The sequence below is a fragment of the Meleagris gallopavo genome, chromosome 3 (genome assembly GCF_905368555.1).
Source record: "Meleagris gallopavo chromosome 3, MGAL_WU_HG_1.1, whole genome shotgun sequence".
Taxonomy (NCBI): domain Eukaryota; kingdom Metazoa; phylum Chordata; class Aves; order Galliformes; family Phasianidae; genus Meleagris; species Meleagris gallopavo.
Window position 1 is genome coordinate 22,905,986 of NC_139406.1, and position 26,680 is coordinate 22,932,665.

The window sequence follows — 26,680 nt, forward strand, 5'->3', positions numbered from 1 at the left end:
ATCACCTTAACAACGCTGAGGTTGGTAACAGTGGTTTTCAACTGCAGATCTGCAGGCAGTATATTCTCTAGTTCCTCAGTTCAGTCTTCAAGTAACTTAAATGCACATTAGAACTGAATTGAGGGAGAAAAGAAAGATGCAGTGCTAATCTTAGTAATTGTTAACTTTTTAGGTCTTTACTGTATTTTCTAGGTGTTTTTGGTGTTCCTACAGAACAGGAATGAAACAAATATAAACAAAAGGCTGGGGGGAGAGAGCAAAATGATGAATGAAGAATCTTGTATCATAATTTAAGGTTTATGTTGAAAATAGATGTTTATATCAAATAGTACAATGTTTAGAGCTGGAAGAAAGCAACTTTGGAAGCAGAGCATTGGCAGAATTATAAAGGTAAGGAAAACAGAACTGTGGATTAGGTCTGGACTAGTAACCATGCATCTTGAGTAAATACTTGAATTGAGGTGGAGGGTCTGTTTTAATGTCTGTTTTAATGTCTGTTTTAAAATAGTATAAGTGGCTGGTATTAATTTCATCAAACACTCTGATTAGACTTTGTTTTTTAAAGCAAAATATAGTGTTTGGGATAGGTGTATGTCAAAGATAGGTGTTCTCTTGTTTGTTTGGTCTTGTAAATGGATCAGCCAGTCTGATAAGTTAATTGGTAGGATATCTACCAAGGCTTAGTTGCACAGTTTGTTTGGAAAGGCAAGTTTGTGCTCAGGTATTTATACATTGATTGCTCCGAAAGTAATGCATGCTATTTATTTTCTTGGAAACTACAATAGATACAGAGAGCACAATAACACTGTCTGAAACACTGTTTGATAGAGCAAATTCTTAGCTACAAAACACTATTTTTCAACATAGTTACAACAATTAACTATGCTTTTTCATCAACCATGAACAGGAACCTACATGCCACACATAAAAATCTGCACCAGGGGAAGTGATCCACTGTTGCTGTTGCCACTGCTAAAATGCACCACCCACAACCTCAGTGCTTCTGCATCCGTTGTTTGGGCTCCATAAATGTTCATTGGTGCTACTTTTTTTGCATGGAGGAATTCAGTGACATGCCTTTGCTCCATCTGCACTTCCATATCACGTGCTGTTCTGTCAGACTGCCCCTCTACTGCCGTTTGTCATGGTAACAAAATGTAATGCAATATTGGTGGGAAGGTTCAGTCTCTTCTGCCTTACCACCAGTATCTGCCTCTAACATTGTGGGCCAACATCATAAAATAGTAGGCATTAATTTCAGAACAGACCTTGCATGTGTAATATTGATACCTAAATCTTGTCCTGATTGTTTCAGTGCTCTGGAAGTGGTATAAAATCACCAATGTTTTAGTACAATATAGTACAATAAACAGTTTCTTGCTGCATTTAACAACAAAGCAAGGGTGGGCTCTGCAACTGAGGGAATTTGATGTTTAGCATCAAGATATGAAAGCATGACAGACAGACTGTGTGTTCTTGAACTGTATTGTAGAAAAATATCAGGGAAAAAATTTATCAGGGAAAAAAATGCATGTAACTAACATTAATTAGAGAGATATCCACCAGAACAATGCAAATGTCTTACAAAAGTGACACATGATAAATGCAAGTTTGTCTTAGTCTGTTGAGAACTGTAGCTTTACTATCTTGTTAGTAATTGCCTGTGTTCTCTAGGGAAGGTTGATTGGTCTTTTGGAGATTTATGATATATTAACAAATTCTTAGACATCAAATATTGCTTAATTCTATGTGAACTCCTATACACAACAGTTAAAAGAAATGCTATAGGATTTGGGAGACTGCAATTATAGGATTGAATTAGAAAACGTTAGAAAAACTGAAATTAACATCAAGACATGATTTTCTAGTTTGAGAAGAGACTCATTATTTCAGCCTACATAAACAGCAGCTTGGAGAAGGAGCGGAGGCTGAAAGGTTATGAAAGGTTATGCCTATGGGTGGAGTATATGGGGGAACTGATAATCTGTGTATGATGAATTCTGTTTGCTGCAGTGTCTCTGGAACTCTGTACTGAAAACGATGCAGAGTACAAAAATTAATGTGACTGTATTTTGAGCAAAATAAAAATAAGTTTTTGTGAATTAAAGAGAAACTATCTAATTGGCTTAGTGCTTATATTTTTCCATGCTCGAGATGCACAGCCAGTTGTGCTGAAGCTGTTGAAATAGCAAAGCTCTCGTGTGAGCAGATTTGGCCAAAAATTGGTTGCTTTTTGTATCTAATTAGCAGAAAAATTTCATTCCTTCTCTGAGATATAAGCAAGGCCTACATCTAAATAAAGCTAAAAAAGCATAAAATATGTATACAAATTAATGTACTATGCATTCTTCAGGCATATCTGTGTGAGAAATGCTATTTGTATGTTTGTCATTAACCTGGAAAAACATTTCCAGTACATTCGGCAATTATGCAGATATCCTAGCAATTATGAGTTTACCAAATATCTGAAAATTCCTTCAGGAAGTAGCAAAGAAATTTACATAATGGTATAAAGTGTGTTATTCCGGTCCTATTAACTCTGCAGAAGCTTGTAGATAAATCACTTGTGCATTCTTCTTACAGTTACTAGATTTTTGACAGTCACCAAGGAAATAAAGATTGAACTTAATACCAATGGAACATAATTCTAAATTTCTTTTGAAAATGAAATTATATTAAATCTTGTAATCCACAAGCACAATAGTAGCAGTAACTACTCCAGAAGGCTATTTTGTCTGCAATATAATGAGGTGTCTTACATATGGGAATTCAATTTAATTAGAAGAGTAGGCATACTGCTTGAAGTATGGTATAATAGCAATAGTTAAGCACATTTATAAACACTTGAGTACCTTGAGGCTTGTTGCTTGTTCTACTTCTCATTATATTAAGAGATAATGCATGAAATCTTAGCTTCCTCCAGCAGCGTTTATCTTTGTTGGTAAACACTTATGATATCTTCCACAAGTAACAAATATGGGTCACAGTCCCGTGTTGATTTGGTGGTGCTATGTGAATTGACTGAAAAGCCAAAACTAATAGCTTGAAGTGTATTGAAGATGACTAACAGGGTAATGGAGCTGTACCTATAAAATACCACTTTTTTCCCCCCTAGAGAGACTTTCAACAAATAAGTAATACTCTATAAAAAGCCAGTGATAAGAATTTTATGATAAATATGATAATAGAACACAGGAAATCATATGCAAAATTGCAACGGGCTGCTTCTAAAAATTTAAGTGCCTAAAATTTTAAACCACAAGTATGGAAGATGCAGTACTCTTCATTTTTAAAATAAATTCCAAGATTTTCCTTACGTTTGTCTTCAAAATTGTGATTTTTGAGTAACTCAAAACACTTTGTGTTTTATGACAGCAAAAGCTGAAGGAGGAAAGGGAGGCTAAACGTGCTCGGCTGGATGACAGGCATGATTACTTACTGGATATTGTTGCCACTTGTGTGAATCTCGACAAAGCAGAAATAGAAGAAGCTATTCTTGATGGTAACCAGGTAATCTGATTAATTTGCTAAATGAAGCTCAGAGGGTGCTTTAAAATTGATGCTACCATTGAATACTTAGTGAGATAGTTGCCAGACTGTGGTTTCACAGATGCAGGAGAGTGCTGTCTGTGCTAGGCTGCATATTAATGTTGTTTTCACCAGACTGCTATCAGCATTTGTGAAACTATATTGTGAACTAGTTTAGGAAGTTAAATCAGCTGAAAACTACTTGACAAAATAGACTGGCTAGCGATCCCACCAAAGATATAAGTGTTTGTGTTTTTACTTGGTAAGTATTATATGCATTGGAGATGTATTTTGTGATTTGAAAATAAGTCACTTTGTTTTTAAATTTAAGTTTTAAAATGTAGATATTCTCATTTCAGTATGAATATTTTGAAAGATCCAGTGGAAGACTACAAAGATGGTCAGGGACATAAAGCATGTGAAGTATGAGAAGAGCAAGAACAAGTGATTGAAGGGCTGTCAAGTAGTTGCCTGCAATTGTTTGAAGAGTAGTTACAGATGGAACTGAACTGTTCTCAGCAGTGGCAGAACATGTAACTAGGGGCAATAGCCACAAATTGCAGATTGTGCAACTTAGAGATCCTTCTTCACCAGGAATGTAAAGTGGCATGGTAGTAGGTTACCCATGTAGGCTTTGAAGTTTCTGTCCTGGGAGACTTTCAAGACTCAGCTTGGGCAAGACTTTGGATGAGCAGAGCTATTATTGGCAAAAAACGAGGTTAACCTAATAAAGTCCTTTCCAACAATTCTGTGATTCTGTATGAGACAGGAAAATGAGCTGTGCTGAACACTGTTTTGAGTTAAAGCACAGAACTTGTTTCAACCTTTTGGCATTTTATCTCTGGGTGGATTTCCTGAAAAATTATATTGTCTGAGAATAATTGTCAATGAAGAAAATATTTCCAGCTATTATACTTGGAAAATATTCTTGAGTAAAGCTATTACACTTTATTTAACAATTTTATTAGTTGTTCTGACCTTCCTGGAGGGTTCAGCCAAAATTTCCTGAACATACAGCAATTAACTTTCTTCCAAGTCCTATGTAGCCTATACATGAGATTCCTGGACTGCACTACCAATGCATAATTCAAGGAAGACTGATGACAGCCTGAAGTTGATGTAGAACTGCAAAATTGGCGTGATGCTTAAAGTATAAACATGGGCTTTCTCTGTTGCTATGTTATGGAATCTATGCTCTCTGTTTTCAGCTAGTTAGCTGAATGATGGCAAGAATAAAACGGGGGAAGAACTTCAGTGAGGTGCTGCTGCACTTTGGCAAATGAAGAAATGCCCTCTGTTTGAGAGATGGTGTGCAGCATGTGCATAAGTGGTTTCAATAAATAGGAACATGGCCTGACTATATTGGAAAGGAAAAAAAAATCAAAATGATTAAGTAGTGTGTGCTACTGAAGGAAAAAAACTCACTTTTTTTTTTTTAATTTTTTTTTTAGAAGGCAGTAACTGATCCTGATGTAATGTTAGTACTAGACATTGGTAATATGATATGTATTTATAAGCACTTTTTGTTAAAAAATTGATCACGTAAAATTTTTGTAGTAGATATGCCAGGCATAAATACTTTCACATCATCTCAAACAGATAGAGCGCATTGACAAATTCTTGGACCCAGGAGGTCTGCGCCATCTGATGTTCTACTATCAAGATGTGGAGGCAACTGATACGGGTAAAGCTACATAGGTTTTACTGCAACGTGTTGTGTTTCTTCTGAGTAGGTGTGCAAAGAAAAAAAAAATTGGTGATGTTTTTATTAACTGAGGCTTAAAGCAAGTCAAGTTTGGTCACCCAGGAATACTTTGCTCATGAAATAAGGACTGATGAATTACTGGAGCTTATTAGTGCACTTCTATGTTGGTCTTTAGAGCCTCACTTGTTTACCCTGGATGTACAAGAAAAGACATAGCTGTCAATGTGCATGCTTTAAACTTTCTGGCCCACCCTTTCAACTGTCCTGGTGTTGTTTTATTGCCAGTCTTTGACATGTCCCGAATGTTCTCCGTTTGCTACCTAAATTTCTTTCAGAAGTGCTGACACATAGCTAATATCCAGTTCACAGGTCCTTGTTACTATGGAGTTCATCAGATGGAATTATCTTTTTCACTGGTTTACTTTTCTTCATCTAAACAGTAGCCTTTCTGTACGAATGTGCTGATGGGGAATGGTCCCAACAGTACAGTTCTGCTAGTCTTTACCATCAGGACTTTAGCCCTTTATTATTGTCACCATCTAGAGTGACTACTTGGCTGTGTCTTTGCAGAACAGATGTGAAACAATGTGAAGGCAGTCTGTCGTAGGTGTAAGTGAAAAACAACTCAAGGAGGACACAGTAGAGGTCGCAGTTCCTGCTGTGCCTTTATATGTATTAGTCATCAGCATTACATCCAGCTTGCTGAATAAGGATTCAGTGGTAAATCAATAGTCCCTCAGTTTCTCCAGCACTGATGGTGACCGACTGACATTAACACTATTGCAGGAAAAAAGTTCAGATATGTAACTGTGCCCATTCCTTGCTATGAGAAAGAAGAGTTGTTCTGGCTCCACAATAACCAAAAGCAGAATAATTGGAACAGACTTCTCTCAGTGCTGGTCTGTGCTGGAGCTAGTTCTGCTTAAATTTGGCACATCTTTGGGAACAGCTATGAATGAAACCCATCTCAGGGAAAGCCAACTGTACTTCTGAGGAGTTGAGGAGAGTCTTCCAGGGTGTGAAGTATCTATTTTTTATTTTAGAGATCTGTCTTTGAATATATGGAAACCATCCTGATTGCTGAAGTTCTCAGTATGTCTCTGTTGGCCTGAGAGACAGACCTGATCACATTTTTGCAATGTTTTGAGCATGACTTTTAGTTTGTGGCTCAACAGCTTCTAACACAGTTTTCAGTAACAGCGCATCTCTTCTGAAGATATCACAGATTATCTACTGTATCTTTATACATCACAGAGATGTCCCAAAAATGAATTACTGTTGATGGTTTGAAATTACTGAAGTGCAAGGATTGTGAAAGCTTGTGTTAATTAACAATTAATCAAATTTGTAAAAATCTCCAAGTCAAGACTCTTTAGGCAATGTACTTGCAAGGTAAAAAAGAAACTTCTTCAGGAGAAGGGAAAGAGGAAGTTTATGTGAAGAGAAGGGAGGCGGACAGATGTATGGGTGTGTGATCCAAAATGGGGTATCTTTGCCACTCAGATCATATGACTGAACAAGAAAGGAGGAGTGGCACTGTTACATTTTGCCTTGGTTGGCTATTGTCCTTTAATTACAGATACCAACAACTGTTTTTTAAAATCTTTTTATTATTACAGGGATTCACTGAAAAATAAATGTATGTGTGTGCACATGTGAATTTTTCTCTGAGACAATGCTGGAAAACCATTAGCAAAAAAATAATGTGGTCAAAACCCAGACAGTTTAAGACAAGACACTGCTCTTCTTGGTGACTCTTTACAAATGTTACTAACAGCATAAACCTGTGAGCAGCATATTCATGTTTGGGGAATAAGAAAGGTCTTATTTTGTAGCTCCCTCATTTATTTTTTCCCCCAAGAATATTCTGTGGCATGACACTCCTTGTTTTCAGAAATGCTCCTATTTTTTTTCTGTATTAGACTTAGGTCTGCATTTTCTTAAGGATAGACTGTTGTTAACAGCGCATTTGAGGTAAACTACATTTGCTGATTTTTTATTTTAAGCAATAGAGCATTATCTTCAATTACATAATAGAGAGGGATTGCTATGCAAGAGCACCTTGACCCTGAAACTTTTATTAGAATGAGCAGAAAACAAATAAATGAATAGAAAGAAAAGGCTTTTGATATGAAAATGACAAAATGAGTTGAAATAATTCTAATGGTGCTCTGAGGACTCTAGGTGCTCTGTGCATTCACTAGGAAATTGTGGTGAAGCATCAAGGGATTGGGACTCATAGATATGCAGTTTAGGAAGTTTTTCTTTGAATAAATGATAAGTGTTTATTAAATGTTTGTTTTATTTCAACCTACAGAGCATTTTAGCTTTCCAGGAATTAATTGTCTCTTGACAAAGAAGAAGAAACCTAAAGTATTTGTGACAGAGGGGAAGGAAGTTGCTTTAACTGGTGTATGTGTTTTCTTCATTAGATCTAATGTTCTGAAAGCCATCACAGCTGAAAATATCTATCAGGTGAGAGTTAGTGACTACTGTTCTTTGTACGTAAACTTGTTGAAAATTATTTTTCATATTGGGGTATTTACTCTCAGCACATAAGTTGACAGCCTTTTACATAGTGAAATGAGCAAAAGGACAGTTTGGCTAAGTGAAATGCAGGGCAAAATGGAGGAGAACGGAAAAACTGACACTGTGCAGTGGCAGCAATTTGAGGTATATCATTGTGAAGAAATAATGCTATGACAATTTGTGATCATCCAAGATGACAAAAAGTAACTGGTCAACACCTAAGTATCAAGTTTTCAGAGCACTACTGGCTTCTACATTAAACGAACAAAAGTGCTTTTATTTTTATGAGTGTATAAATAAGTTATACACAAACAATATTTTACCGGTGAAATGCTCATTAAATCTCTGTCAATTCAATATGAATAAAGCTGAATCAAGTGCAGTACAAGTTATCCTAGCAGTAGGGAGCACAGAATAAAATGTAGAGGATCCTATAGTTGTAGAAGAACTAATCAGACTGCTAAAATAAGAATGATGAGCTAAATGAGAATGTAACTTTGTGCAAAACTTTATATATGCTTCAAAATGAAAACTTTCAAATACAACTGATAAGCCAGAGAGTTTTAACTTCTCCCATCTCTTTTAGGAAAATCTTTTTATGTTATTTTTACTCGAGTAGGCAAGAACTATAAAAGCAAAGGCTGAATAAGTTGGCTATCATCACTAGATTTTCATTTGATATCTATCTATATATATTTGAATTTTTATAGTCAACTTAATCTTTTTGGTTGTTTTAAATGATCTGACTTGGGTTTTCTCAGTCATATACTTTCTAACATTTAACGATTTTTGCTTTAATAATGCTTTCAAGCTGATAATTGTGTCTGAACTTTGCAGCAGAGATCTTCACAATTAATTATATAACCCCTAATGATAATAAATAATACCTTAAAACTAGGGAAGACAAGTTGAATAGTAAAAATGATACGTATGAAAAAACAACTAATGTATGGCACTTGAATACAATTTGTTTTGTGTTAAATTATATTGCTGAAAAATTCCTGTACTACTTTCTAATAAAGAGACAATAGTTGGCAGATTAACATAGTTTACCTTAAAAATCTTCAGAGTCGTCTTCAGAATGTATAAAAAGCAAATATTTTGTGAATTGTTCTCTCTCTAGCTGGGTAAAGGTATCCTTCCTAGACCAGAACCTTTGAGCAACTGGAAATCAGAAGCAACAGTATTTTGTAATTCTTTTGATAACTGTATTTGTTATATATTTCTGAATATATACATACATATATGTATGAATATATTGTTAAAAAATGTAACCTAGATAGCTTTACAAGAGGCATACTGAAATCCTTTTGCTCCTCCGTATAGACTGAACTATATAAACAGAGAGGTCTCTTATAAAATTATATTTCAGAAGTTTTTATGACGAACTGTGACCCTCTGCAAATCTCACAGGCCATGCTAGGAAGAATTCTTGTTACTGCATGAAACAGTAGTGCACTCACACATACTTGTAATTTTTGAGATGCTTAGGCAATAGGACTGGGAAAAAAAAACATGCTGACAAAGTGTTGTTTTCCATTTTAATATTTATTTTATGTCTTTTACAGGAAGTAAATTTTAATATGATGGATGTAGGCCGAGATGGCTTACTAAAAAGTGTTGAGCAGCTGATACTAGAAATCTTCATTCCAGCTTTACAAATTACAGATTATGGCTGGGTTGGACTTGGTGAACATCAACAGAATGACAATATTAAGAAAGAGTTCCTCACTTCCATTGAATCGTTTGTTAGTGTGCTCTCAGGAACTCAGCAAAGTCTGCTGGAGAAGGTAATATATTCAAGCAGCAGCTGGGAAACAAGCTAGCTGTGAAATGTCTTGGTCTGGAGTTCTTAAATTTACTATTTTTGTAGAATATTTGTAAAATTGCTTTTGTTAAACTGGTGAAAAGAAACAATGTTTCTAAATATTGCTTGTTGTCATCAATAACTTCATATACGTGGATCTGTGGCTTTAACATCTGTGAAAGTTTATGGCTTTAACAATTCTGCAGCTGCTTCTGTTTGTTTTTTTTTTTTTTTTTTTTTTTTCATTCTGGTGCCAGTTCCTTTGAGCTATTCAGTTCTTTGGTGGCCTTTCTTGTACCAAGACAATTAACATAAAACAGTTACTTCAATTGTTAAGTCTTTGTGAAGGAAATGTCAGGGAAGCACAGCTGCTGGATTGGTGAGTTGTTCAGATTCTGGAGTTCAGTTCTAGGCTCAAAACAGTTTACTTTAAATTGAAATGGGAAGATGAAGTGAGATACTCCAAGTAAGAAAACCAATCTTTGTGTAAAGTTCTTGGATTATTTGTCACAAATACTTCAGCATTTTGGAGTTCCTTAACTTGTGTTGTAGATCAGTCTGAAGAAATGTGAAACTTATGATCTGAAAAATCTGAAAGGACCTGCAGATTATCTGATGGTTGCTAACAGCACAGAAGATCTTGAGAGAATAGAAGTCTGTATGAAAGGATGGACCAAACAGATTCAACGGGTAAATAGTACACTGGACAGAAGTGAAATATGACTAGTATGCATATTAGTAGATGTTGAAGTTAATCCTTTTGGCATATAGCTATCTACCTTTCTATAAAGATAAATGTAATTTATACCTTTATCTTAAGTTATTGTTGGTGTGTTTTGTGTGCTTTCTTTTCTGAATCACAATGTTACAAAACGCTTTTTCCATTTTTATATGGAAAGTACAGTTTTATTTGGAGGCTTAGTTCCCTGTTATTGCTAATTGCCTCATCCATGCATTGATGAAACCTCTTCACATAGTTTAAAATACTGTAAGGTCCGTGTACTTTTTACAAGTGTTGATAAAATTAAAAAGTAGAAGTTAGAGTTATTTATATGTATATAGAAGTTCTAGTTATTTTCTGCTTTTTTGGGAAAAGGAAAGCCTTTTCTACAATGAGAGATGTGAGCAAGCAGAGCCTTATCTATATTTAAGCTTATAATAACTTCTTAATATAGACATTTTCCCACATTGTCTTGTTGTTCAAGGGACTTGAATTTGCATTTCCTCTTATGAGCATGGCTTCATCCTTTTTTTAAACAAATTATTGTAAGAACTACTATTATTGAGTCAAACTAAAGATCCTTTTAAACTAATGTCATCTGTCTGGAAATGGGAAAAAGTTGATGGTGAAGAGTAGAAAAGCAGAGTAATGATAGCAGTACCCACTAGAGAAGGATCACAGTAATTATGCTTCTTCCTATTCATACTTCAGCATTTAGTGTAATTTCCATTTATCCATACTGCATTAGAGAAAGTATTCTGACTGTGGTTATATTATGGTTACTGGGATATCTCTCTACTTTGTAATATAATCTTGGAACAAATGGACTACTAGAAAGATTCACCTTAGCCAAGAAATCAAAGTAGAAAACAGTTTTTGATTCCTAGTGGATTTAATGGTCAAAATCATAGTATGAAACCAGTTTTGTAGATTATTTGCAGAAAATTTCTAACAGCATTCTTGAAATACTTGAAACTCAAAACTCAAATTCAAAACTCAAACCAAGAGAAGGCCATACAAAATTAAAGGACTGAGTATATTAGGTGGTAGCTAGGCTAGGTAATTTTTCACAGGAGTTAATACTGGGAATTAAATTATGAGTTAAGCCACACTGTCCATACAGATAGAAGTATTAGTGTCAATCACTAATATTACTGTATGATAAAAGATTCTTGCAGAAAATGACCAGTTGAGGAAGGAAGCTGACAACCTTGGACCACGAGCAGAGCTTGATTACTGGAAAAAAAGATTGTGTAAATTCAGCTACCTTATGGACCAGCTGAAGAGCCCAGATGTGAAAGCAGTGCTTGGAGTACTCACTGCTGCTAAATCCAAGCTGCTGAAGGTTTCTGTTTTGAATTATGACAGATGTAAAGACTAGAAATTTTCTGTGTAACCTACTTCAATTTGGTAATGTATATAATATTGCTGGTGGACAAAATACTGAGTATCTTAGACTTTTGTTTTCTTTTGTCTTCCATATTCCTCGCTTTAAACATACAAAGTATAAATCTAGTTTAATTTCTTGCAAATGACTGGGAACCCTCTTTGTCTAAAGCACTAGATCTGTGCTTTCAAAGTAACTTAAAGGTTTTTGACAAAAAAGGATAATCTCAAAATTGCATGGTCAAAATAGTATTTGAAATATGTTAATTAAAATTATTATTCTTTGAACTTTCTATTCTTAGAATTGGAGAGTGCTGGACATTTGCATCACAGATGCAGTAAATGAAGCTAAAGATAATGTGAGATATCTCTATTCCCTGGAAAAACATTGTGACCCATTGTACAATATGGACCCTGTAAGCAAAACATTTAAAATCTCATCATTAATCTCTGGAAACAACTAAAATGAATAGTCTGTTATTTATAGAATCAGTCTATAAATTGCATAGTTAGATAGCAGTTTAGTTATGCGTATTCAGTTTGAGTCTGTTCAGATATGCTGAAAGTTGACTGAGCTGATTATAAAACATTTCAGTCTAATAATGAAACTGGATTCTGTGCTATGGGATCAAGTAAAATATTTGAAAATAAAGAAAAAAAAACAACGACAAAACACTTTGTAGAAGACGATGGTTGTATTTTTCCCTTTGTGTTGGTGTACAGGTTATGTTTAGGCTAACATTTATAGGGCAGTTTACAGCTTATTGGTTTAGAAAATATAAATGTGGTTAGATAAATATTAAAATAGAAATATAAATAACCTTCCCATACTATAGAAACAGGATGATGCAAACATAATGTAATAAATATAGAGTACAGGATAGGAGGAAGGATTTTCATGATTGCATTAATTGCTATAGTAGCTAGCAAATGGTTGCTTTTACTAAAATTAGTTATGTAACTATGTACATCTTGTTAGTTAGAGAAATATGATGAGAAGCCCTGAAGTGCTTTGTCTGCCCATCTATCTCTCTTTCTGTACTTTTGTCTAATCCAAACAGTACTCTTTGGCAACCCTGGTGTGACCTACGATGCAGTCTGTTTATTTCCCACTGTGGCATAATGATAAAACTATTTTGCATTGGTGATTCCGAGTCCAGTATTGGAGGTTCACTAATAAAAGATTTGTGTGCTAAAGATACAGAACAAAGCACAAGTAGACATGCTTGCTACTGACACTGAGCAGGGCCTGTTGAATTTTATCTTCACTGTGCTCCCCATTGCAGATTTTGTTATAAATACCAGTACTGTAAGGAAATTGTTCAGTTGTTGAGAGGCCATGAGGCTTAATGCAGAATTGCAAATTTGAAATAGGCCCTTGTCGCTATCATATTTATCCCACTGGCTGGAGTACTTCCAGCCAAGCTGATATCAAAATTATTTTCCCCAAGCTGAACTTGTAGAGGTGGTGAGGGTAGGACAGGATTCACTGTAGGAGAGGCCCAGGGAAACAGGAGTCAGACACATTAGAAATACTGTGTTTATAACAGTCCTGGACTCTCTAAATAGATGTTGAGCTAATGTATGGTAACAGAAATATTTTGCTGTGTGTGTCTTTGCAGGTGTCCATGGTGGATGCTATTCCAGGACTTATAAATGCAATTAAAATGATTCAGAGTGTCTCACTGTATTATAATACCTCTGAAAAGATCTCTTCATTGTTTGTGAAGGTAGGTGCAGACAAATTGTCACACTTTTTTTGTTGTTGGTTGAATGAGAGAGAGTATACAAAGGGAAAAAGCAATTAAAGAGCTTGTCTGTTGGTCAGTATAACGCTATTTTTTGAATGTAGAGAGATTTGGAAATAATGATAAACCTTTGAAGTTAGAAGTTATTTTACTAGGAATAATATGGAATTGTAAGAATTATCTCATGCTACTTGAAAATCAGGCCTCATATCAACCCTGACATGAGTAGATCTGAGGAACTTTTTTATTAAAATGATTTTTCCTACAACAAACTATGCTTTGCAAAAGTGCTTATGTTAACATATCCTTTATATTCCCACCTCCTTTAGATTGCTTGAAGAAAGAACTAGAGTTGGAGGGGCAACTTGTTCTTTTATTTTCATGGTCCCATGGACCCTTGGTTTACCTTTTCTTTCAGAAGTGTCAAAATCTTACAAAGTTTTACTCTCAGTGCCATTTTAAGGTTGTTACAAGGTTTTCAGGCTTAGGATGGATGTAGCTAACCAAGACACTGTGGAAGCGTAGTAATCTACAGGCTGAATACTGCAAGAAAGGCATGTGGTCTGTGTTGCTGGTGTTCGGTTTTGCTAATTTGCAGGTCTTAGGCCAGTGCAGTAAGAGGTATAGAATGAGACTGAAAGAAGGGTAAGAAGGGTAAAAAGTGCTTTGTCTTGTAGTGATTTTTCACAAGGTTAAAACTGCTTTTAGGTCACCACTCAGATGATCACAGCATGTAAATCTTATATCACTAACAATGGTACTGCCACCATCTGGAATCAACCTCCAGACAGAGTTATGGAAAAACTACGTGCGGCCATTCAGCTTAAACAGGTAGGTAGGGCAGGAGAAAAACAGAATATCAACTGATATTTAAGTGAGCATGATTAGCAAAACTGTTAATTTTATACAAGGAAGGAATGTTATCATGAAGAAAAATGAAGCAATTGAAAAATTTCCTTTGACACTGGGTTGTTTTTGTTAGAGCTAATGGAAAATTCAGTCCAATATCTGATGATTTTCTGGAAACAGGATTTCCATACTTAAGCTAACTTGACTATGCTTCTTAAATGATGTGTACTTGTTTTTTATATCTGAGTCTGCGTAGCCTTTCTGGGCAACATCTTCCACTGCTTGACTCTCCTTTGAGTGAAGGATTTTCTCCTTATCAACCAGTCAGAACACCTTTTCTGTTTAGTTTGTGCACTGTCTCGTGGCCACTGTCTGTACTTTACTGTAAAGAGACTAGCTTTGTCTTTTCAATAACCTCCGTATAGGTATCAGAAGGCTCACAATAGGTTTTCTCTGTTATTACTTTTTCATTTCTTGATAATAACATGCGTTTACAAGTACAGAATTTTATCCTGACACCTTTCTGAAGCAACAGATCTTTCATAGTTATTGCAAAAATTAATGTAAATTTATGAATTCTTACCATCAGAACAAACTGTAAACGTGTGTATTTCTATAAAGATCTAACAGATTTTTCATCTGCAGCATTAAAATATGTTGAGGGATGAGGTTTTGATAATTACCAAGTCCAAAAGCTTTTGTAAAATCAGTATAGAAAAATCTGAGCCCTTTGTATTAATACCTATCAGTTATGATTATTGATACATATATTTGATAGAAAATAATGGAGCTTATATTTTAAGTACTACTGATGAAAGAACCATTTCCAGCAAGTTTGTTGCCTATTTAATTTGAAAATAACTTAATTTTAACACGTTTGGAGTTAAGTCTGTGCTCAGCTAACGAAGCAGAATGGAAAATTTAAGTTGCAGTGGAACAGCATTTTAGCTTCAGAAGGGATTTATTCTGAAAAGTGATGTTAGAAAAACAGTTACTTAGTAAAAGTGCTGAATACACAATCATTATTTTCAGTGTCTGAAAACTGGATTGTCATGTTAGATGGTCAGTAGACCCATGTCCTGTTTTAAAAGGAAGGGAAGAAAATATCATGCTGACTAAGGATGGAGTGCACAAATACATCTATGCAGTTTATTCATTTGATGAAATGTGTGATCCCAAAATAGTACTGTTGCAATGATTGTTTATTGATCAAAATTCTATTTACTGTTGACTTAGAGGGGATCATATCTGCCTGCATAAATTTTATTCTACCTGATAGCAATGTTATTTTTTACATGCTTGAAATTCTTCTTTGAACTTCTTCATTTTTAGGAGTATCAAAATTGCTTTCGTAACATGAAGAAGACTCTGGAGCAAAATTCAGCTGAAAGACAGTTTGATTTTAGTGAGGTGTATATCTTTGGAAAATTTGAAACCTTTAATCGACGTCTGGTAAAGATAATAGATGTTTTCAATACTATGAAAACCTACTCAGTTCTACAAGAGTCTAAGATAGAAGGTTTGGAAGAAATGATCACAAAATATGAGGTACACAGTAACTTTTGGATATCATGTCAGTCTGATTTGAAATTGAAACGATAAATAGTTATGAAAATCAGCATTTATCAAGAGAGAAAATAATTCTGCAAGCAGTGCTAAAATTACTAGTAAATAGTTAATATTGTAATGTGTGATCACTGGCACATGAAAAAGGGCAGGTGGCTCTGTGAAGGAGCTGTGTTAAAATCAAAGTTGATTGAAAAATCAGTGAAATAGGAGAAATTTATAAGAAGAGTAATTGGTGCCCCAGTTTTGTGTTATGGTCAGGCAAAAAAGTGAGATGTGCAACATTTTTCTCTTTAACAGTGTTTTGTTGGCTATGAAAGTGTACTGTGACCACTTCATCTCTGGCCCATTGCTTGTGGGGCACTTGGTCATTGCCTGCCATAGAGGCCAGTTCTGTTGCTCTGGAGGCTGTTGCTACAGTCAGATTTTCCTTACAGCTTGAAGTGAAATCACATCCCAGTCCAGTTTCAATGATGCATTTCTGCAAACAAATTTTGATTTCTTGAAATAAGTCATTCTTAGCAAAGAGAAAGAAAAACAACTTGGATTCTTAGATTTACTCCATTTCATTAAAGAAGTAGCTTTATTTCAGCAAAGCAAATTATTAAATTCATGTAAAATTCTACTCATCTAGAGTACTACCAATAGCTTTGTGTTTCATGGATGAAACAAAGTGCAAAGTCACAGATTTCTAGGATGAGGGAGGGGAAGAAATGATGTAGCTTGTATGCTCTGGAAAGTTATCCAAGTTTAGGCTTTTTCTTTTGTAAGTTACTTGTCTTATTACCTTTTTTTTTCTTTACTTCTTTCCTGGGATATTTCTTTACAGCAAAGTAATAAGATTGAAGCTCAGTTGGCTTATGGTAAAATGGTAGAAGTCTGCTGTGCTGAACATGTGTCGAACTTTATAGTTGCTAGTAAACTACTAGCAATCTGAACAGTGATTCATCATCAGAAATCTTTAAATGTGTGTACAGCTCATGGGAGATGCTGATTAAGATGTAGAGCGGACAGCAGCTATGTAAAGGAAGGAATGATAAGACATGAGCTATTAGCATGCTGCACCTTACTGTGACTTTTAAATAGTCTGTTTTTCTAGTAAATGAATTACAGACATGGAAAATACTATTATGAAAATAAACTGTTAATTTTGAAATAAATCTAATGATCCCCTGCATGAGAAAATGTTTAATGGGAAGCAGTGGGTAACAAATGCCTTTTACGGAATGGAAGTCTGAATATTCTGCCAATTCTAATTGACTTAAAGCAAAAGTAAATTAAAAAAACTGAAATTCATGTGGTCATTGCACTAGATTGTTTCCTGCAAATATGTCATTTATGTGTTTTGCTTATATTGCTCATCAAATAAAGATAACTAATGACTAAGATAAAATGTAAGTATTCACAATTCATTGTGCTAAATATTTTGATGTGTTTCTTGGGACGATTTTATGGTGATAATTCTGTTCTTCTGTAAAACTATTTAGAGTATTGTTGACATCATGAAGAAAAAGGATTACAATTTCTTGGATCAACGGAAGGCTGATTTTGACCAAGACTATGAAGAGTTTTGCAAAGAGATAAATGATCTACATGTAGGTTTTATCAATCAAAGAAGAATTAAATTTACTAGTAATACCCCCCCCCCCCCCCCCAAAAAAAAAGTACCTTTGAGTTACCACAGAAAAATTATGGAAATCTCAAGATTTCTATTCTGAAATTGAGAAATAACTTGAATGCTGTTTATTATCTGGCATTTAAACTACAGAATAGGCAAGAGTTTCTTGTTATTCTGTTTGAATGTAATAGTGGGAAGACTGACATAAAAATGCTTGATTTAGTTGGTTGAATGGAAATAAACAGTACAAATGGATGGCTTAGACAATTAACTTTCCCTTTGTTCTGATATTGCAAAGTGATGGAAGGAATGTGTAGGGGTTTAAGTGCAAATTTAAATTAAACGCTTTACTGGCTTTGTCTGCCAAAGAGTTAAGCCAGCATTCTTTTAGGGTCCCAGTATGGTGGAACCTTTGATGGTTCAAAAACCTTTTCTGGTTGCATAGCTACAGAAGGAACAGCGGAAGGAAATGCCTTGAAAGTTGACTGTATTTTGTTTGAAATGGATGGGAATGAGTGAAAATTGATACTCACTGAGTAACTTTCACATAAACTTTGTTCTAATATAATACATTATAAATCATGTAAAATAACACCTGGTATATTTGAGGTACATACCTTATGTCTACTATAGAATTGTTTGCTCTCCTTCAGGATCAGTTAAAGACTTTTATGGACAACACCTTTGAAAATATTCTGAATACTGAAAGAGCATTGTGTATGCTGAAGAAATTTGAAAGGTACAGTGTCCTATTTAGTTTGTTGGAATTCTGCCAGAAAATGGAAATGATGCTTTGAGAATGGTGAGAAAGCAGGAAATAGAACAGGTATCTCCTTAAATACAAAGCAAAATCAATTTAATCTCCACTCCATCAATTGCTCAGCTCTGGTAAGGAGTGTCTGCTCAGTTCTGTAGATTAATCAAAAAACCCCACATTTTTATGTACCAGGAAATGTAAAATATGGATGGACTTCATGTTGCAAAACTATCATATGTATGGGAAAACTTTGTTTTGCTAGCATATTTACTTTAGTTTTCTTCTTGAACAATGAAACTAATCTGTTAGCATGCTTATATTAGGAAATGTTAAAATTTGTCTTGATAAATTCAGATTATTTCAAAGCAGCCTCAATTTTTCTTGCACTTTTTTTTTTTTTTTTAACAATATTCTGCTTAGTAGAATAGACAGCTAGTGGCAGATTGGTTACAGTTTGCACATAATTTTAGTTCAGTGTTTGAAAACAGTGACAAAATGGAAAATGTGTAGGCTTACTTGGGAACTTCTATCATCTGGCCTAAATCTTGGTTGCTTGGAATCAGGTTGTGACAGTATTTGTTCAAGCTTTAGTAGAAAATCTGCTACTAAAGTAGTTATTTTCAAATGAATGCAAGGGTATCTGGGAAAAAGTTCCAACAATGCATTAGAAGAATTTCTGAATTTTTCAGTGATTTTTCTAATTATTATTTTTCTAATCAGATTACAAATCCCTAATCTTGGCATTAATGAAAAGTATCAGAAAATCCTTCAAAACTATGGATATGACATAGAAGCAGTCTGCAAACTCTACACTAAGCAAAAGCAGGATCCTCCACTGGCTCGTAATCTGCCTCCAATAGCTGGTAAGATCTTGTGGGCACGCCACCTATTCCATAGGATCCAGCAGCCCATGGATTCTTTCCAGCAGCAGCCAGCTGTTCTGCAGACGCCAGATGGCAAGCGCGTAATCCACAACTACAACAAAGTAGCAAGAGTTCTTATGGAGTTTGAGGTGATCTATCACAGAGGATGGCTTCAGCAGGTAAAATAGCTGATCTTGATAAGAGTATTTCTTTTAAAAAATATGCTAGGTTTTTGTTGATGGTAGATCAGTACAATCTAGCTTTGCAGACCAGAGTGGATTCTAATTGTGCTAGGCATCACTGAAACACTGGGTAGCAGCAGTTCGAAGAAATCTCTGGTTAATAGTCAAGTATGCTGAGCTGGCCTGAAAAATATGATTCTTATGTTTTAAAGTGATAATCCACATGTGTCCTCAGTGTAGGCATGTGTATAAAAAGCATCCAGTCTCAACTAATAGAGCATCTCATAGAATTAATAAGATATTAAGTATGCAAATGTATTTTGTACCAATTTGCTTCCTATCAAACATCTGTTAAAGTAGAACACTGTAGTATAATATTCTTCAGAAAACATGGTTTACCTTAACTTCTAAATCTCATTTGACCAATTTGATTTCTTGGTTTTTGTATGTAGAACCTCTGACTGCCTTCGTATTATCAGGTGGCTTCTTCAGACACTACTTTCTAGCTTTGAAATTTTTGCAAGTTTCTACTGTCCTATACGTACGTTTTCCTCCTGCAGTTTCTCTGTTGCCTTGGCAAAGATCATATTGTAGAAGAATTGGCCTCAGACTCTTAAATCTTAAGGAAAGGAGTCAAAATCTCCCAAAAACTCTCTTGAAGGTTCTGGCTCAGTTATCAATGCAGATACTTCTTGTTCTTGGAGCTCAACTCCATCTTCTGTAAAATATGAAGAACTCTGAGCTGATAAATATCAGTTTTCTCAAAACTAGTCTTAGACACGAAGATCTGAGACCAGAAGCTTCTGCTATCCCTTGTCCAATCTAACACCAATGCATGGGTTCTCCTGAAAAAGTGCCTGCCTACTCAGTAGTCTCTTTTTGAAGTATCAAAGTGCAGACTGATGTAGACATAAAGATCAGAGAACACAAGGTGGAGCTCATGCTCCGCTCCTGAACAAAAGTAAAGTGGGAGATGGGCAAGTGTCATATGTAGAATACAAATGCAACAGAAAAAGGACTGTGGCATATTAACTTTTATCCTTCTATTCAGTGGAAATAGTTAGGCTTAGTGGCTCTTTCTTTTTCTTTTTTTCTTTTTTAACCTTTTGTCTGTTTGTGCCTGAATACCAACCACTTTGTTTATCCGCTTCTTTTAACTGCATAAGTTTTAAAGCCATAATTTTCATACTATACATAATTCTACTAGGACATATTAAAATAATAGAAGGTGTGAAATTTATTACAGTACTATGACAGTGTAAGATTCTTGCATTTAACATACCCCTGATTTTTGTTAACAGTGTGTAACATCTTAGTAATGAGAACTGCCTAAAAAAAACCCCACACAAATGTAAATGGGAGAGGAAGAAAGTGAAAGTAAGATTAATGAGTTTCTGAAGCCCAGAGAAGAATCGAGTAAGATCTGGTGGTGAACATTTTGAGAAAAAAGCCAGTTGCTATTTAAGGCAGTTGTACAGAGTAACTGGCTGTCAGTGGGTAGAACACGACAACCTTGTTTACAACATTTGATGTTAACTTGAAAATTGTTGTGTAAAATTTCATTGTAACATATGAAACTGTTGAAGCAAGCAGTATTGTCAGCTGTATTTTAGACATGGAAAGAGGATGCAAAGTTTCAGGGGGTTACATAGAGAAGGATGAAGTGCATTGAAGAAAACAATGGGTTCTGCAACGGTTACTTAAAAACAATCTCCAACTAAAAGTAAAGTGATTGACATTTGAGAAGTGAATGATGAACTGAAGTTATGCCAGCAAAAGGACAACTTGAAAACAGGAATAGCAAGAAGACATGACTGATGTCAGTTAAATTTTCCATGAGTGATCTTCTTAAGAATCTTCTCCCCTCTAGTTACCTGGAGAACAAATGATATTGTTGTATTCAAATGAAACAGCTAAATCTATAGTGTGACTAGGCTTCCCTTTTAGGAATAAAAGAATTTTGACAAATGTGAATTTTAATCTTTTTCTTTTTGGTCACAAATTGCCCAGAAACTTTGATATAATTAGGGATTATAGAGCTGTTAGGATTGCAGTGTGATATAACTGTTAGATAATGGAAAAGAAGCTAAAGAAGAAACCAGGAATCAGTTATAAAAGAAGTCTAAAGAAATTATTCAAGTCTGAGTTCAATTAATCAAGGAGGTGCGCAGCTTTCAAAATGTGCATTAAGTTTTATGAAAATGAGACTTTGGAGAATTGAAGTCAAAATCTCTATGGTTTTGAATCTAATGTTTGCTTGTGGAATGGGACTTAGGATATCCAGGAAGCCAACAGAAAAAATGTCTGTCTGATGATGACCGCTTCATTTCATTGTTAGGTTTTTGAGTGCATATAGATTGCATCAACAAAGTTTTATTTTTGATTCACCATATCAATCTTGATTATCAGCAATACCTGATTTTATTATCTCTTTGTACCAAATTGATATTTACCTCCAAATCAAAGTATTTTGTTATATTGGTTTGTCTTATCAGGAGTGATGACTTTGTTTCCTGCAGATTGAATTAACTAAAACAAGACTTCAGGCAGCTCTCTTGGTAAAATCTCCAGAAACAGGAGAATTATTTGTGAATTTTGACCCTCAAATATTAACTTTAATTAGAGAAACAGATTGCATGGCTCACATGTGCCTTGATATCCCACCATTTGCAAGTGCTATTCAACAGAAGAGAGACTGGTATAAGAATATTGTCCACAATTTGCAGGTGGGTTCATTTTAGTTATTTAGTATATGTATGGCATATGTTAAAATATATGTTAAAATGACTTGGCTCTACACACATGAGAGAATTAAAAATGAAGAACAATAAATTAAAGAATAAATAATAAATAAATAAATAAACAAATAATAAATAATAAATTAAGACAATATTGACAAGTTGCTTTCTCCCCTCCCCTCCCCTCCCCTCCGCTCCCCTCCCCTCCCCTCCCCTCCGCTCCCTCCCCTCCCCTCCCCTCCCCTCCCCTCCCCTCCCCTCCCTCCCCTCTCCGACACTTTTAAAATGAATTCCCAGGCTTTGCATCTTCTGTGAAGTTGCTTCAAAGTTGCAAAGGTTTAGGAAAGTACTGCAGAATTTGGTAAAGAGGTGAAGATGGGGAGGGAAAGGAACTTACAAGATGCCTCACTCCATTGCTAACTTTCTAAATGATAATCAGTTTATCTCTCATCCAACAATGGAGTCAACTATTGTTGACTCCAAGTCAAACAATACTCTTTGTTTTAAGAAGACAGCGGATCGTATGCTTTTAAAAAGTTCAAAAGATCCGGCAGACATGATGTAACAACATAGTTCCGCCACCCATGTTAGACATAGATGTCTGTAGAGAAGATTAAAATAGAGCAGCTAAAGCTTCCTCTTCTCTCATTTTGTAATTCTTTTGGGTCATTTTGTCTCCCTGTGAACAGACAAAGCTCTAGATGAGTGAAGACAAAGATTCAAAGATAAAGCATGTCTGGAAAAATACAGTTTCAAAGGGCTACTTGATTCTGAAATGAGATAAAAGTGTCATGTTACATCATAAAGCTATTACAAGGTTATTTTCTTCCGAAATGTGAAGATAGATCAGTGGGTTAAAGAGGCGTTCAAAACTAAACACCATATTGAAAGTCTTTTAAAATGGCTCTAATGAAACTGCTGAAAAGTTAACTTGGATGATTTTTTGGGGGGGATTTTTTTCTCTGGGAATGTCCATTTAGGGACTAAGATATTTACAAAAAAATCCTTTTTTATATCAGAAAAGGTGAATTTCCCTGTGAATTAGTAATTCCACTATTGTAAAAAGCAGCAAACCTTGAACTTTTGCCCAAAATAATGGAAAAAATCCGAAGAATTTTATTATTTCTCACTAATTTCAGTAATGTGGAATAATTTTATGTCTTAAGTCATGATGAACGTATGTATTTGAAGAGGTTTAGAACAGTGTATAGTAAAATGCTTTAATCCTCTGTTTGTTTCAGATGATGCTAGCAGAGTATAAAAGAATTAAACTAAAAATACAACACCCTTTTGAACGATTGATGATCCCTAGGTTAGCCAGTATAGATGATGCTATCCAGCCAGGTCTGATGTTACTGACCTGGACATCGTTGAATATTGAGAAATATATTGATACAGTTTTTAGCAAGCTAGGTAAGTCAATTTCAGTAATTTCTGCTTGTTTCTGTACAAATGCAAATTTCATTATTAAGCCTACTGCCATTTATATGATTTTTGCTTAACTGAAATTAGAATATTCACCTGTCCCCTTTACTTCACGTAACCTCTGCTCCTAAAAAAAATCTTTTTTATTTTGTTTTCTGACATCTTTTTGAAATTTTTTTTACTAATGTGAATGAGAAGGCAGTAGGGTTTAATCAAGCATAAAGCAGTATGCAGAAGTTCCTGTATTCTTACATCAGAGAAAGATACCTCTTTTTTTAACAGTATCAAGGTTTCAGACTTTTCGTAGTCTATCCTTGTGTTTCTACAATAAAAATTCTCAAGAAATAATATCTTCACTGAGTTGGCACTCTTACTGCTCAATAGCTTTTCGTATTACATTTTCTTTTTTTTTTTTTTTTTAATTTAAGTCGGTCTCTTTAACACTGATGCTGTTGCCCCAAAAGATGTGCATGCTTTAGAAAACAGATGAGCTTTTATTCTGTTAGTAAGATTGCACTGATATGTATTGTTTCTGAAGCTGCTAAATTCTTTTTGCTTAATCTCTATTATTATATTGACATAGATTCTGTTTTGTAAAATGATGTAAGTCATAGTGGAAGTTTTCTTTAGTTGAAATGGCAGAATAAAATGCATTTCAGATGCTAGCCTGATATTATACTCAATTTAATTTTGAATAACACAGGTCGTTTGAGTCTGGAACAGGCACCTTGCTGATATTTCAATTTCAGCATTGAAAGTGAATTGCTATAAAACTGAAAATTCTAGTTATTGGTGTCCTTTAACTATTATTTGGTTTCTAACATTTTTTGAAGGATGGTCACTTTATTTATCAAAAATTTCTGTTGCTATTGGGTTCTCTAAGTGGTAACTTATTCATGCTATAGGAGTGGTATTCCTGGAATGCTTAGTTGAGTTTTGATGTCTTTATTTTTTCCATTTGTGTTTGAAATGCATATATTTCAAGTTAATCTTATATATTTGTATGTTATTTTGCCTACTGTCTTTTAGGATATGTACAGAATATACTAGATGAGCATATATTGTGCAAAACACCAGTTATGAGTCCACTGGTGAACCTTGCCATGTAAGTTTAGGTGTTTGAAATAAACTGGATAAGATGTAAAATTAATATAAAATTGAATATGTTATCTTGTTTGAGTATGAATTTAATCAGGGCTCTGCAAAACTATTATTTCAAACTTTTAAGCTTGTTTTGAATCTTCTCTTTGACTCAAAGCTGAACTGGAGTTATTGCTTGATAGAGTGAATGACTTGATTGAATTTCGTATTGATGCTGTCCTTCAAGAAATGAGTAGCGTGCTGCTCTGTAAGTTGCCAGAAGATGAACCACTGAGCTGTGAGGAATTTCTCCAAAAGACTAAGGTTATTAGATAAGATTTTCGTAAAGAAGTATTTAATATTTCAAATTAACATATTTTCCTTTTTTTAAATGAGATATAATAATTGCAGCGTTGGTGGGAAAATGGAGAAAGGACATCTCCAGTTGTTTTTTTCACTGGAACATTAAATAGGAACAAAAATACAAAATGCTATGATGTCTGAGCTGAGGCTCACTTTTTTAATGTCAAGCCAACTTCTGCATGATATTTCTTTTATGCTTTGATACTACTCAAGTTCTTTTCCTCTGTGATAGTATTTTTTTGGTCATTTTTGCTTGTTAGTGCCTTTACATAACAGAAATGCCCATCTAATGCTTGAGAATAGCTCCATAATAAGTGCACTTGGTTTCCTGGGAGAGTAAATACTGCGGAAATGATTGTGTACTGGATATCTTTCAAAATCTCCTGCTGTCTTGAGTTTGTATATGCAAAATATGCTCAGAAGCACCACCAAAGTATTATGGGAAAAGTCATTTCATTTACACCATCAAAAAAAAAAAATCTGAATTTTGTTAAATCTCATTTTTTTCTTCACAGTTAATAATTTCTGTGCTTCTTCCAATCATAAATTCAACTTTGGATGGATTTTATCTCCTATCTGAGTGTAAAAGGAAAACACAGTTGGCTAATACTCCCTATGGCACAGCCAAGTATTGTAAAATAGAAATGATCAAATGAAAGGTTTATGTCTCCCATGTCTATCTTGGAAAAATAAGAAAATTAAGTAGTACTTGCTTTTGAGAGCCCTTTAATACAGTTATGTATTGTAAACATTAATTCATAATAGTAACTCTGGATTAGTTGTGTGATTTAGGAAACAAGTCATAGCAATTTTGAAACATTTATGATGTCTTATTTGGAACAACAAAGAATCAAAAACTAAATAGAAATAGGAAATAAAAGTCAGAACAAACAGATATTTTAAAATAACGTTGTACATTGATTGTCTTTTTCACAAATGTGAAGCCTTGAAATTTGTGCTAATAAGGTAAAGTAGAAATAAAAACCATGAACCATAAGAATATGTTTGTTTTGATTTGATAAATAGGAGCTCTGTATGAAAGGTTCCCAGACTTTACATTTTAAAAGCTCACTGGTGGAAGAAGCAGCTAATGAGTTGATCAACATGTTACTAGACACAGAAGTACAGGTCAAAAAAGATGAGAAGTCAGTTGATCCCACTGGTGAAATAAGGAGAAAAAGTGCAGGTAAGATTGTACTGTTCCTCTGTGCTTATTCTTCTGCATGGTCGATATTGTTGGGAATGTGGGGGGGGGGAGGGAGGGATGCTGTAGCTCAGCTGGCTGAAGTATCCATCAATATCTGATGTCTAAAGATTTCTGCTTGATGGATCATCTAATGATGGATCATCTAACAATCATCTGTCATCTGCAAAATAGGTCAGTGTTGTCAGTCTAACTTGCATGTTCAAATATTGATAAATTGGAAACAGCTACTTATAGGCCTTGATTAAGTGCTGGATTTCCTAGAGAAAGCAAGAAAAATTGTCGCTCGAGATTGAACTGAGTAGAAAAGGTAATTAGAAATAAAAGGACCAGCACATATAGGTACAGGTGACAAATGAGTATTATTTGCACTTCTGTAAGACTTACCTATGTTTCACACACCTATGGAAGTGTTGCTTTATTGTGTCTTCAATTCTCCTACATAGATTTAACTGACTAGATTTATGATGTTTTAGCAACAGAGGAGGAAAGAAGATCAAAAAACCTGACTTCCTCCAACAATTCCATTGAGATATGGGCTGGACTCTCTCCTTCAGCGAAAAAGAAGAGAAAAGATATAGAAATATTAGAGGAAGAAGCCAATGAACTAC

General features: G+C 34.8%; 1 protein-coding gene across 2 annotated transcripts; it reads left to right on the forward strand.

Annotated features, from left to right (window-relative positions):
* On the forward strand, window positions 1-26,680 carry LOC146544636 (dynein axonemal heavy chain 5-like). 2 transcript variants are annotated; one of them, XM_085220448.1, is made up of 19 exons: window positions 1-390; window positions 3,376-3,510; window positions 5,128-5,212; window positions 7,551-7,708; window positions 9,331-9,552; window positions 10,122-10,259; window positions 11,459-11,635; window positions 11,979-12,092; window positions 13,299-13,406; window positions 14,133-14,255; window positions 15,606-15,821; window positions 17,327-17,434; window positions 18,111-18,196; window positions 18,935-19,256; window positions 21,779-21,985; window positions 23,239-23,410; window positions 24,452-24,527; window positions 25,892-26,051; window positions 26,552-26,680. In XM_085220448.1, exons 1-18 carry the CDS (start codon window positions 313-315, stop codon window positions 25,902-25,904), a joined length of 2,538 nt encoding a protein of 845 aa, XP_085076574.1. In that variant the 5' UTR covers window positions 1-312; the 3' UTR covers window positions 25,905-26,051; window positions 26,552-26,680. The 2 variants fall into 2 exon arrangements, with proteins under 2 accessions (XP_085076574.1, XP_085076575.1); XM_085220449.1 differs by lacking the exons at window positions 23,239-23,410; window positions 24,452-24,527; window positions 25,892-26,051; window positions 26,552-26,680 and having other exon boundaries at window positions 21,755-21,892.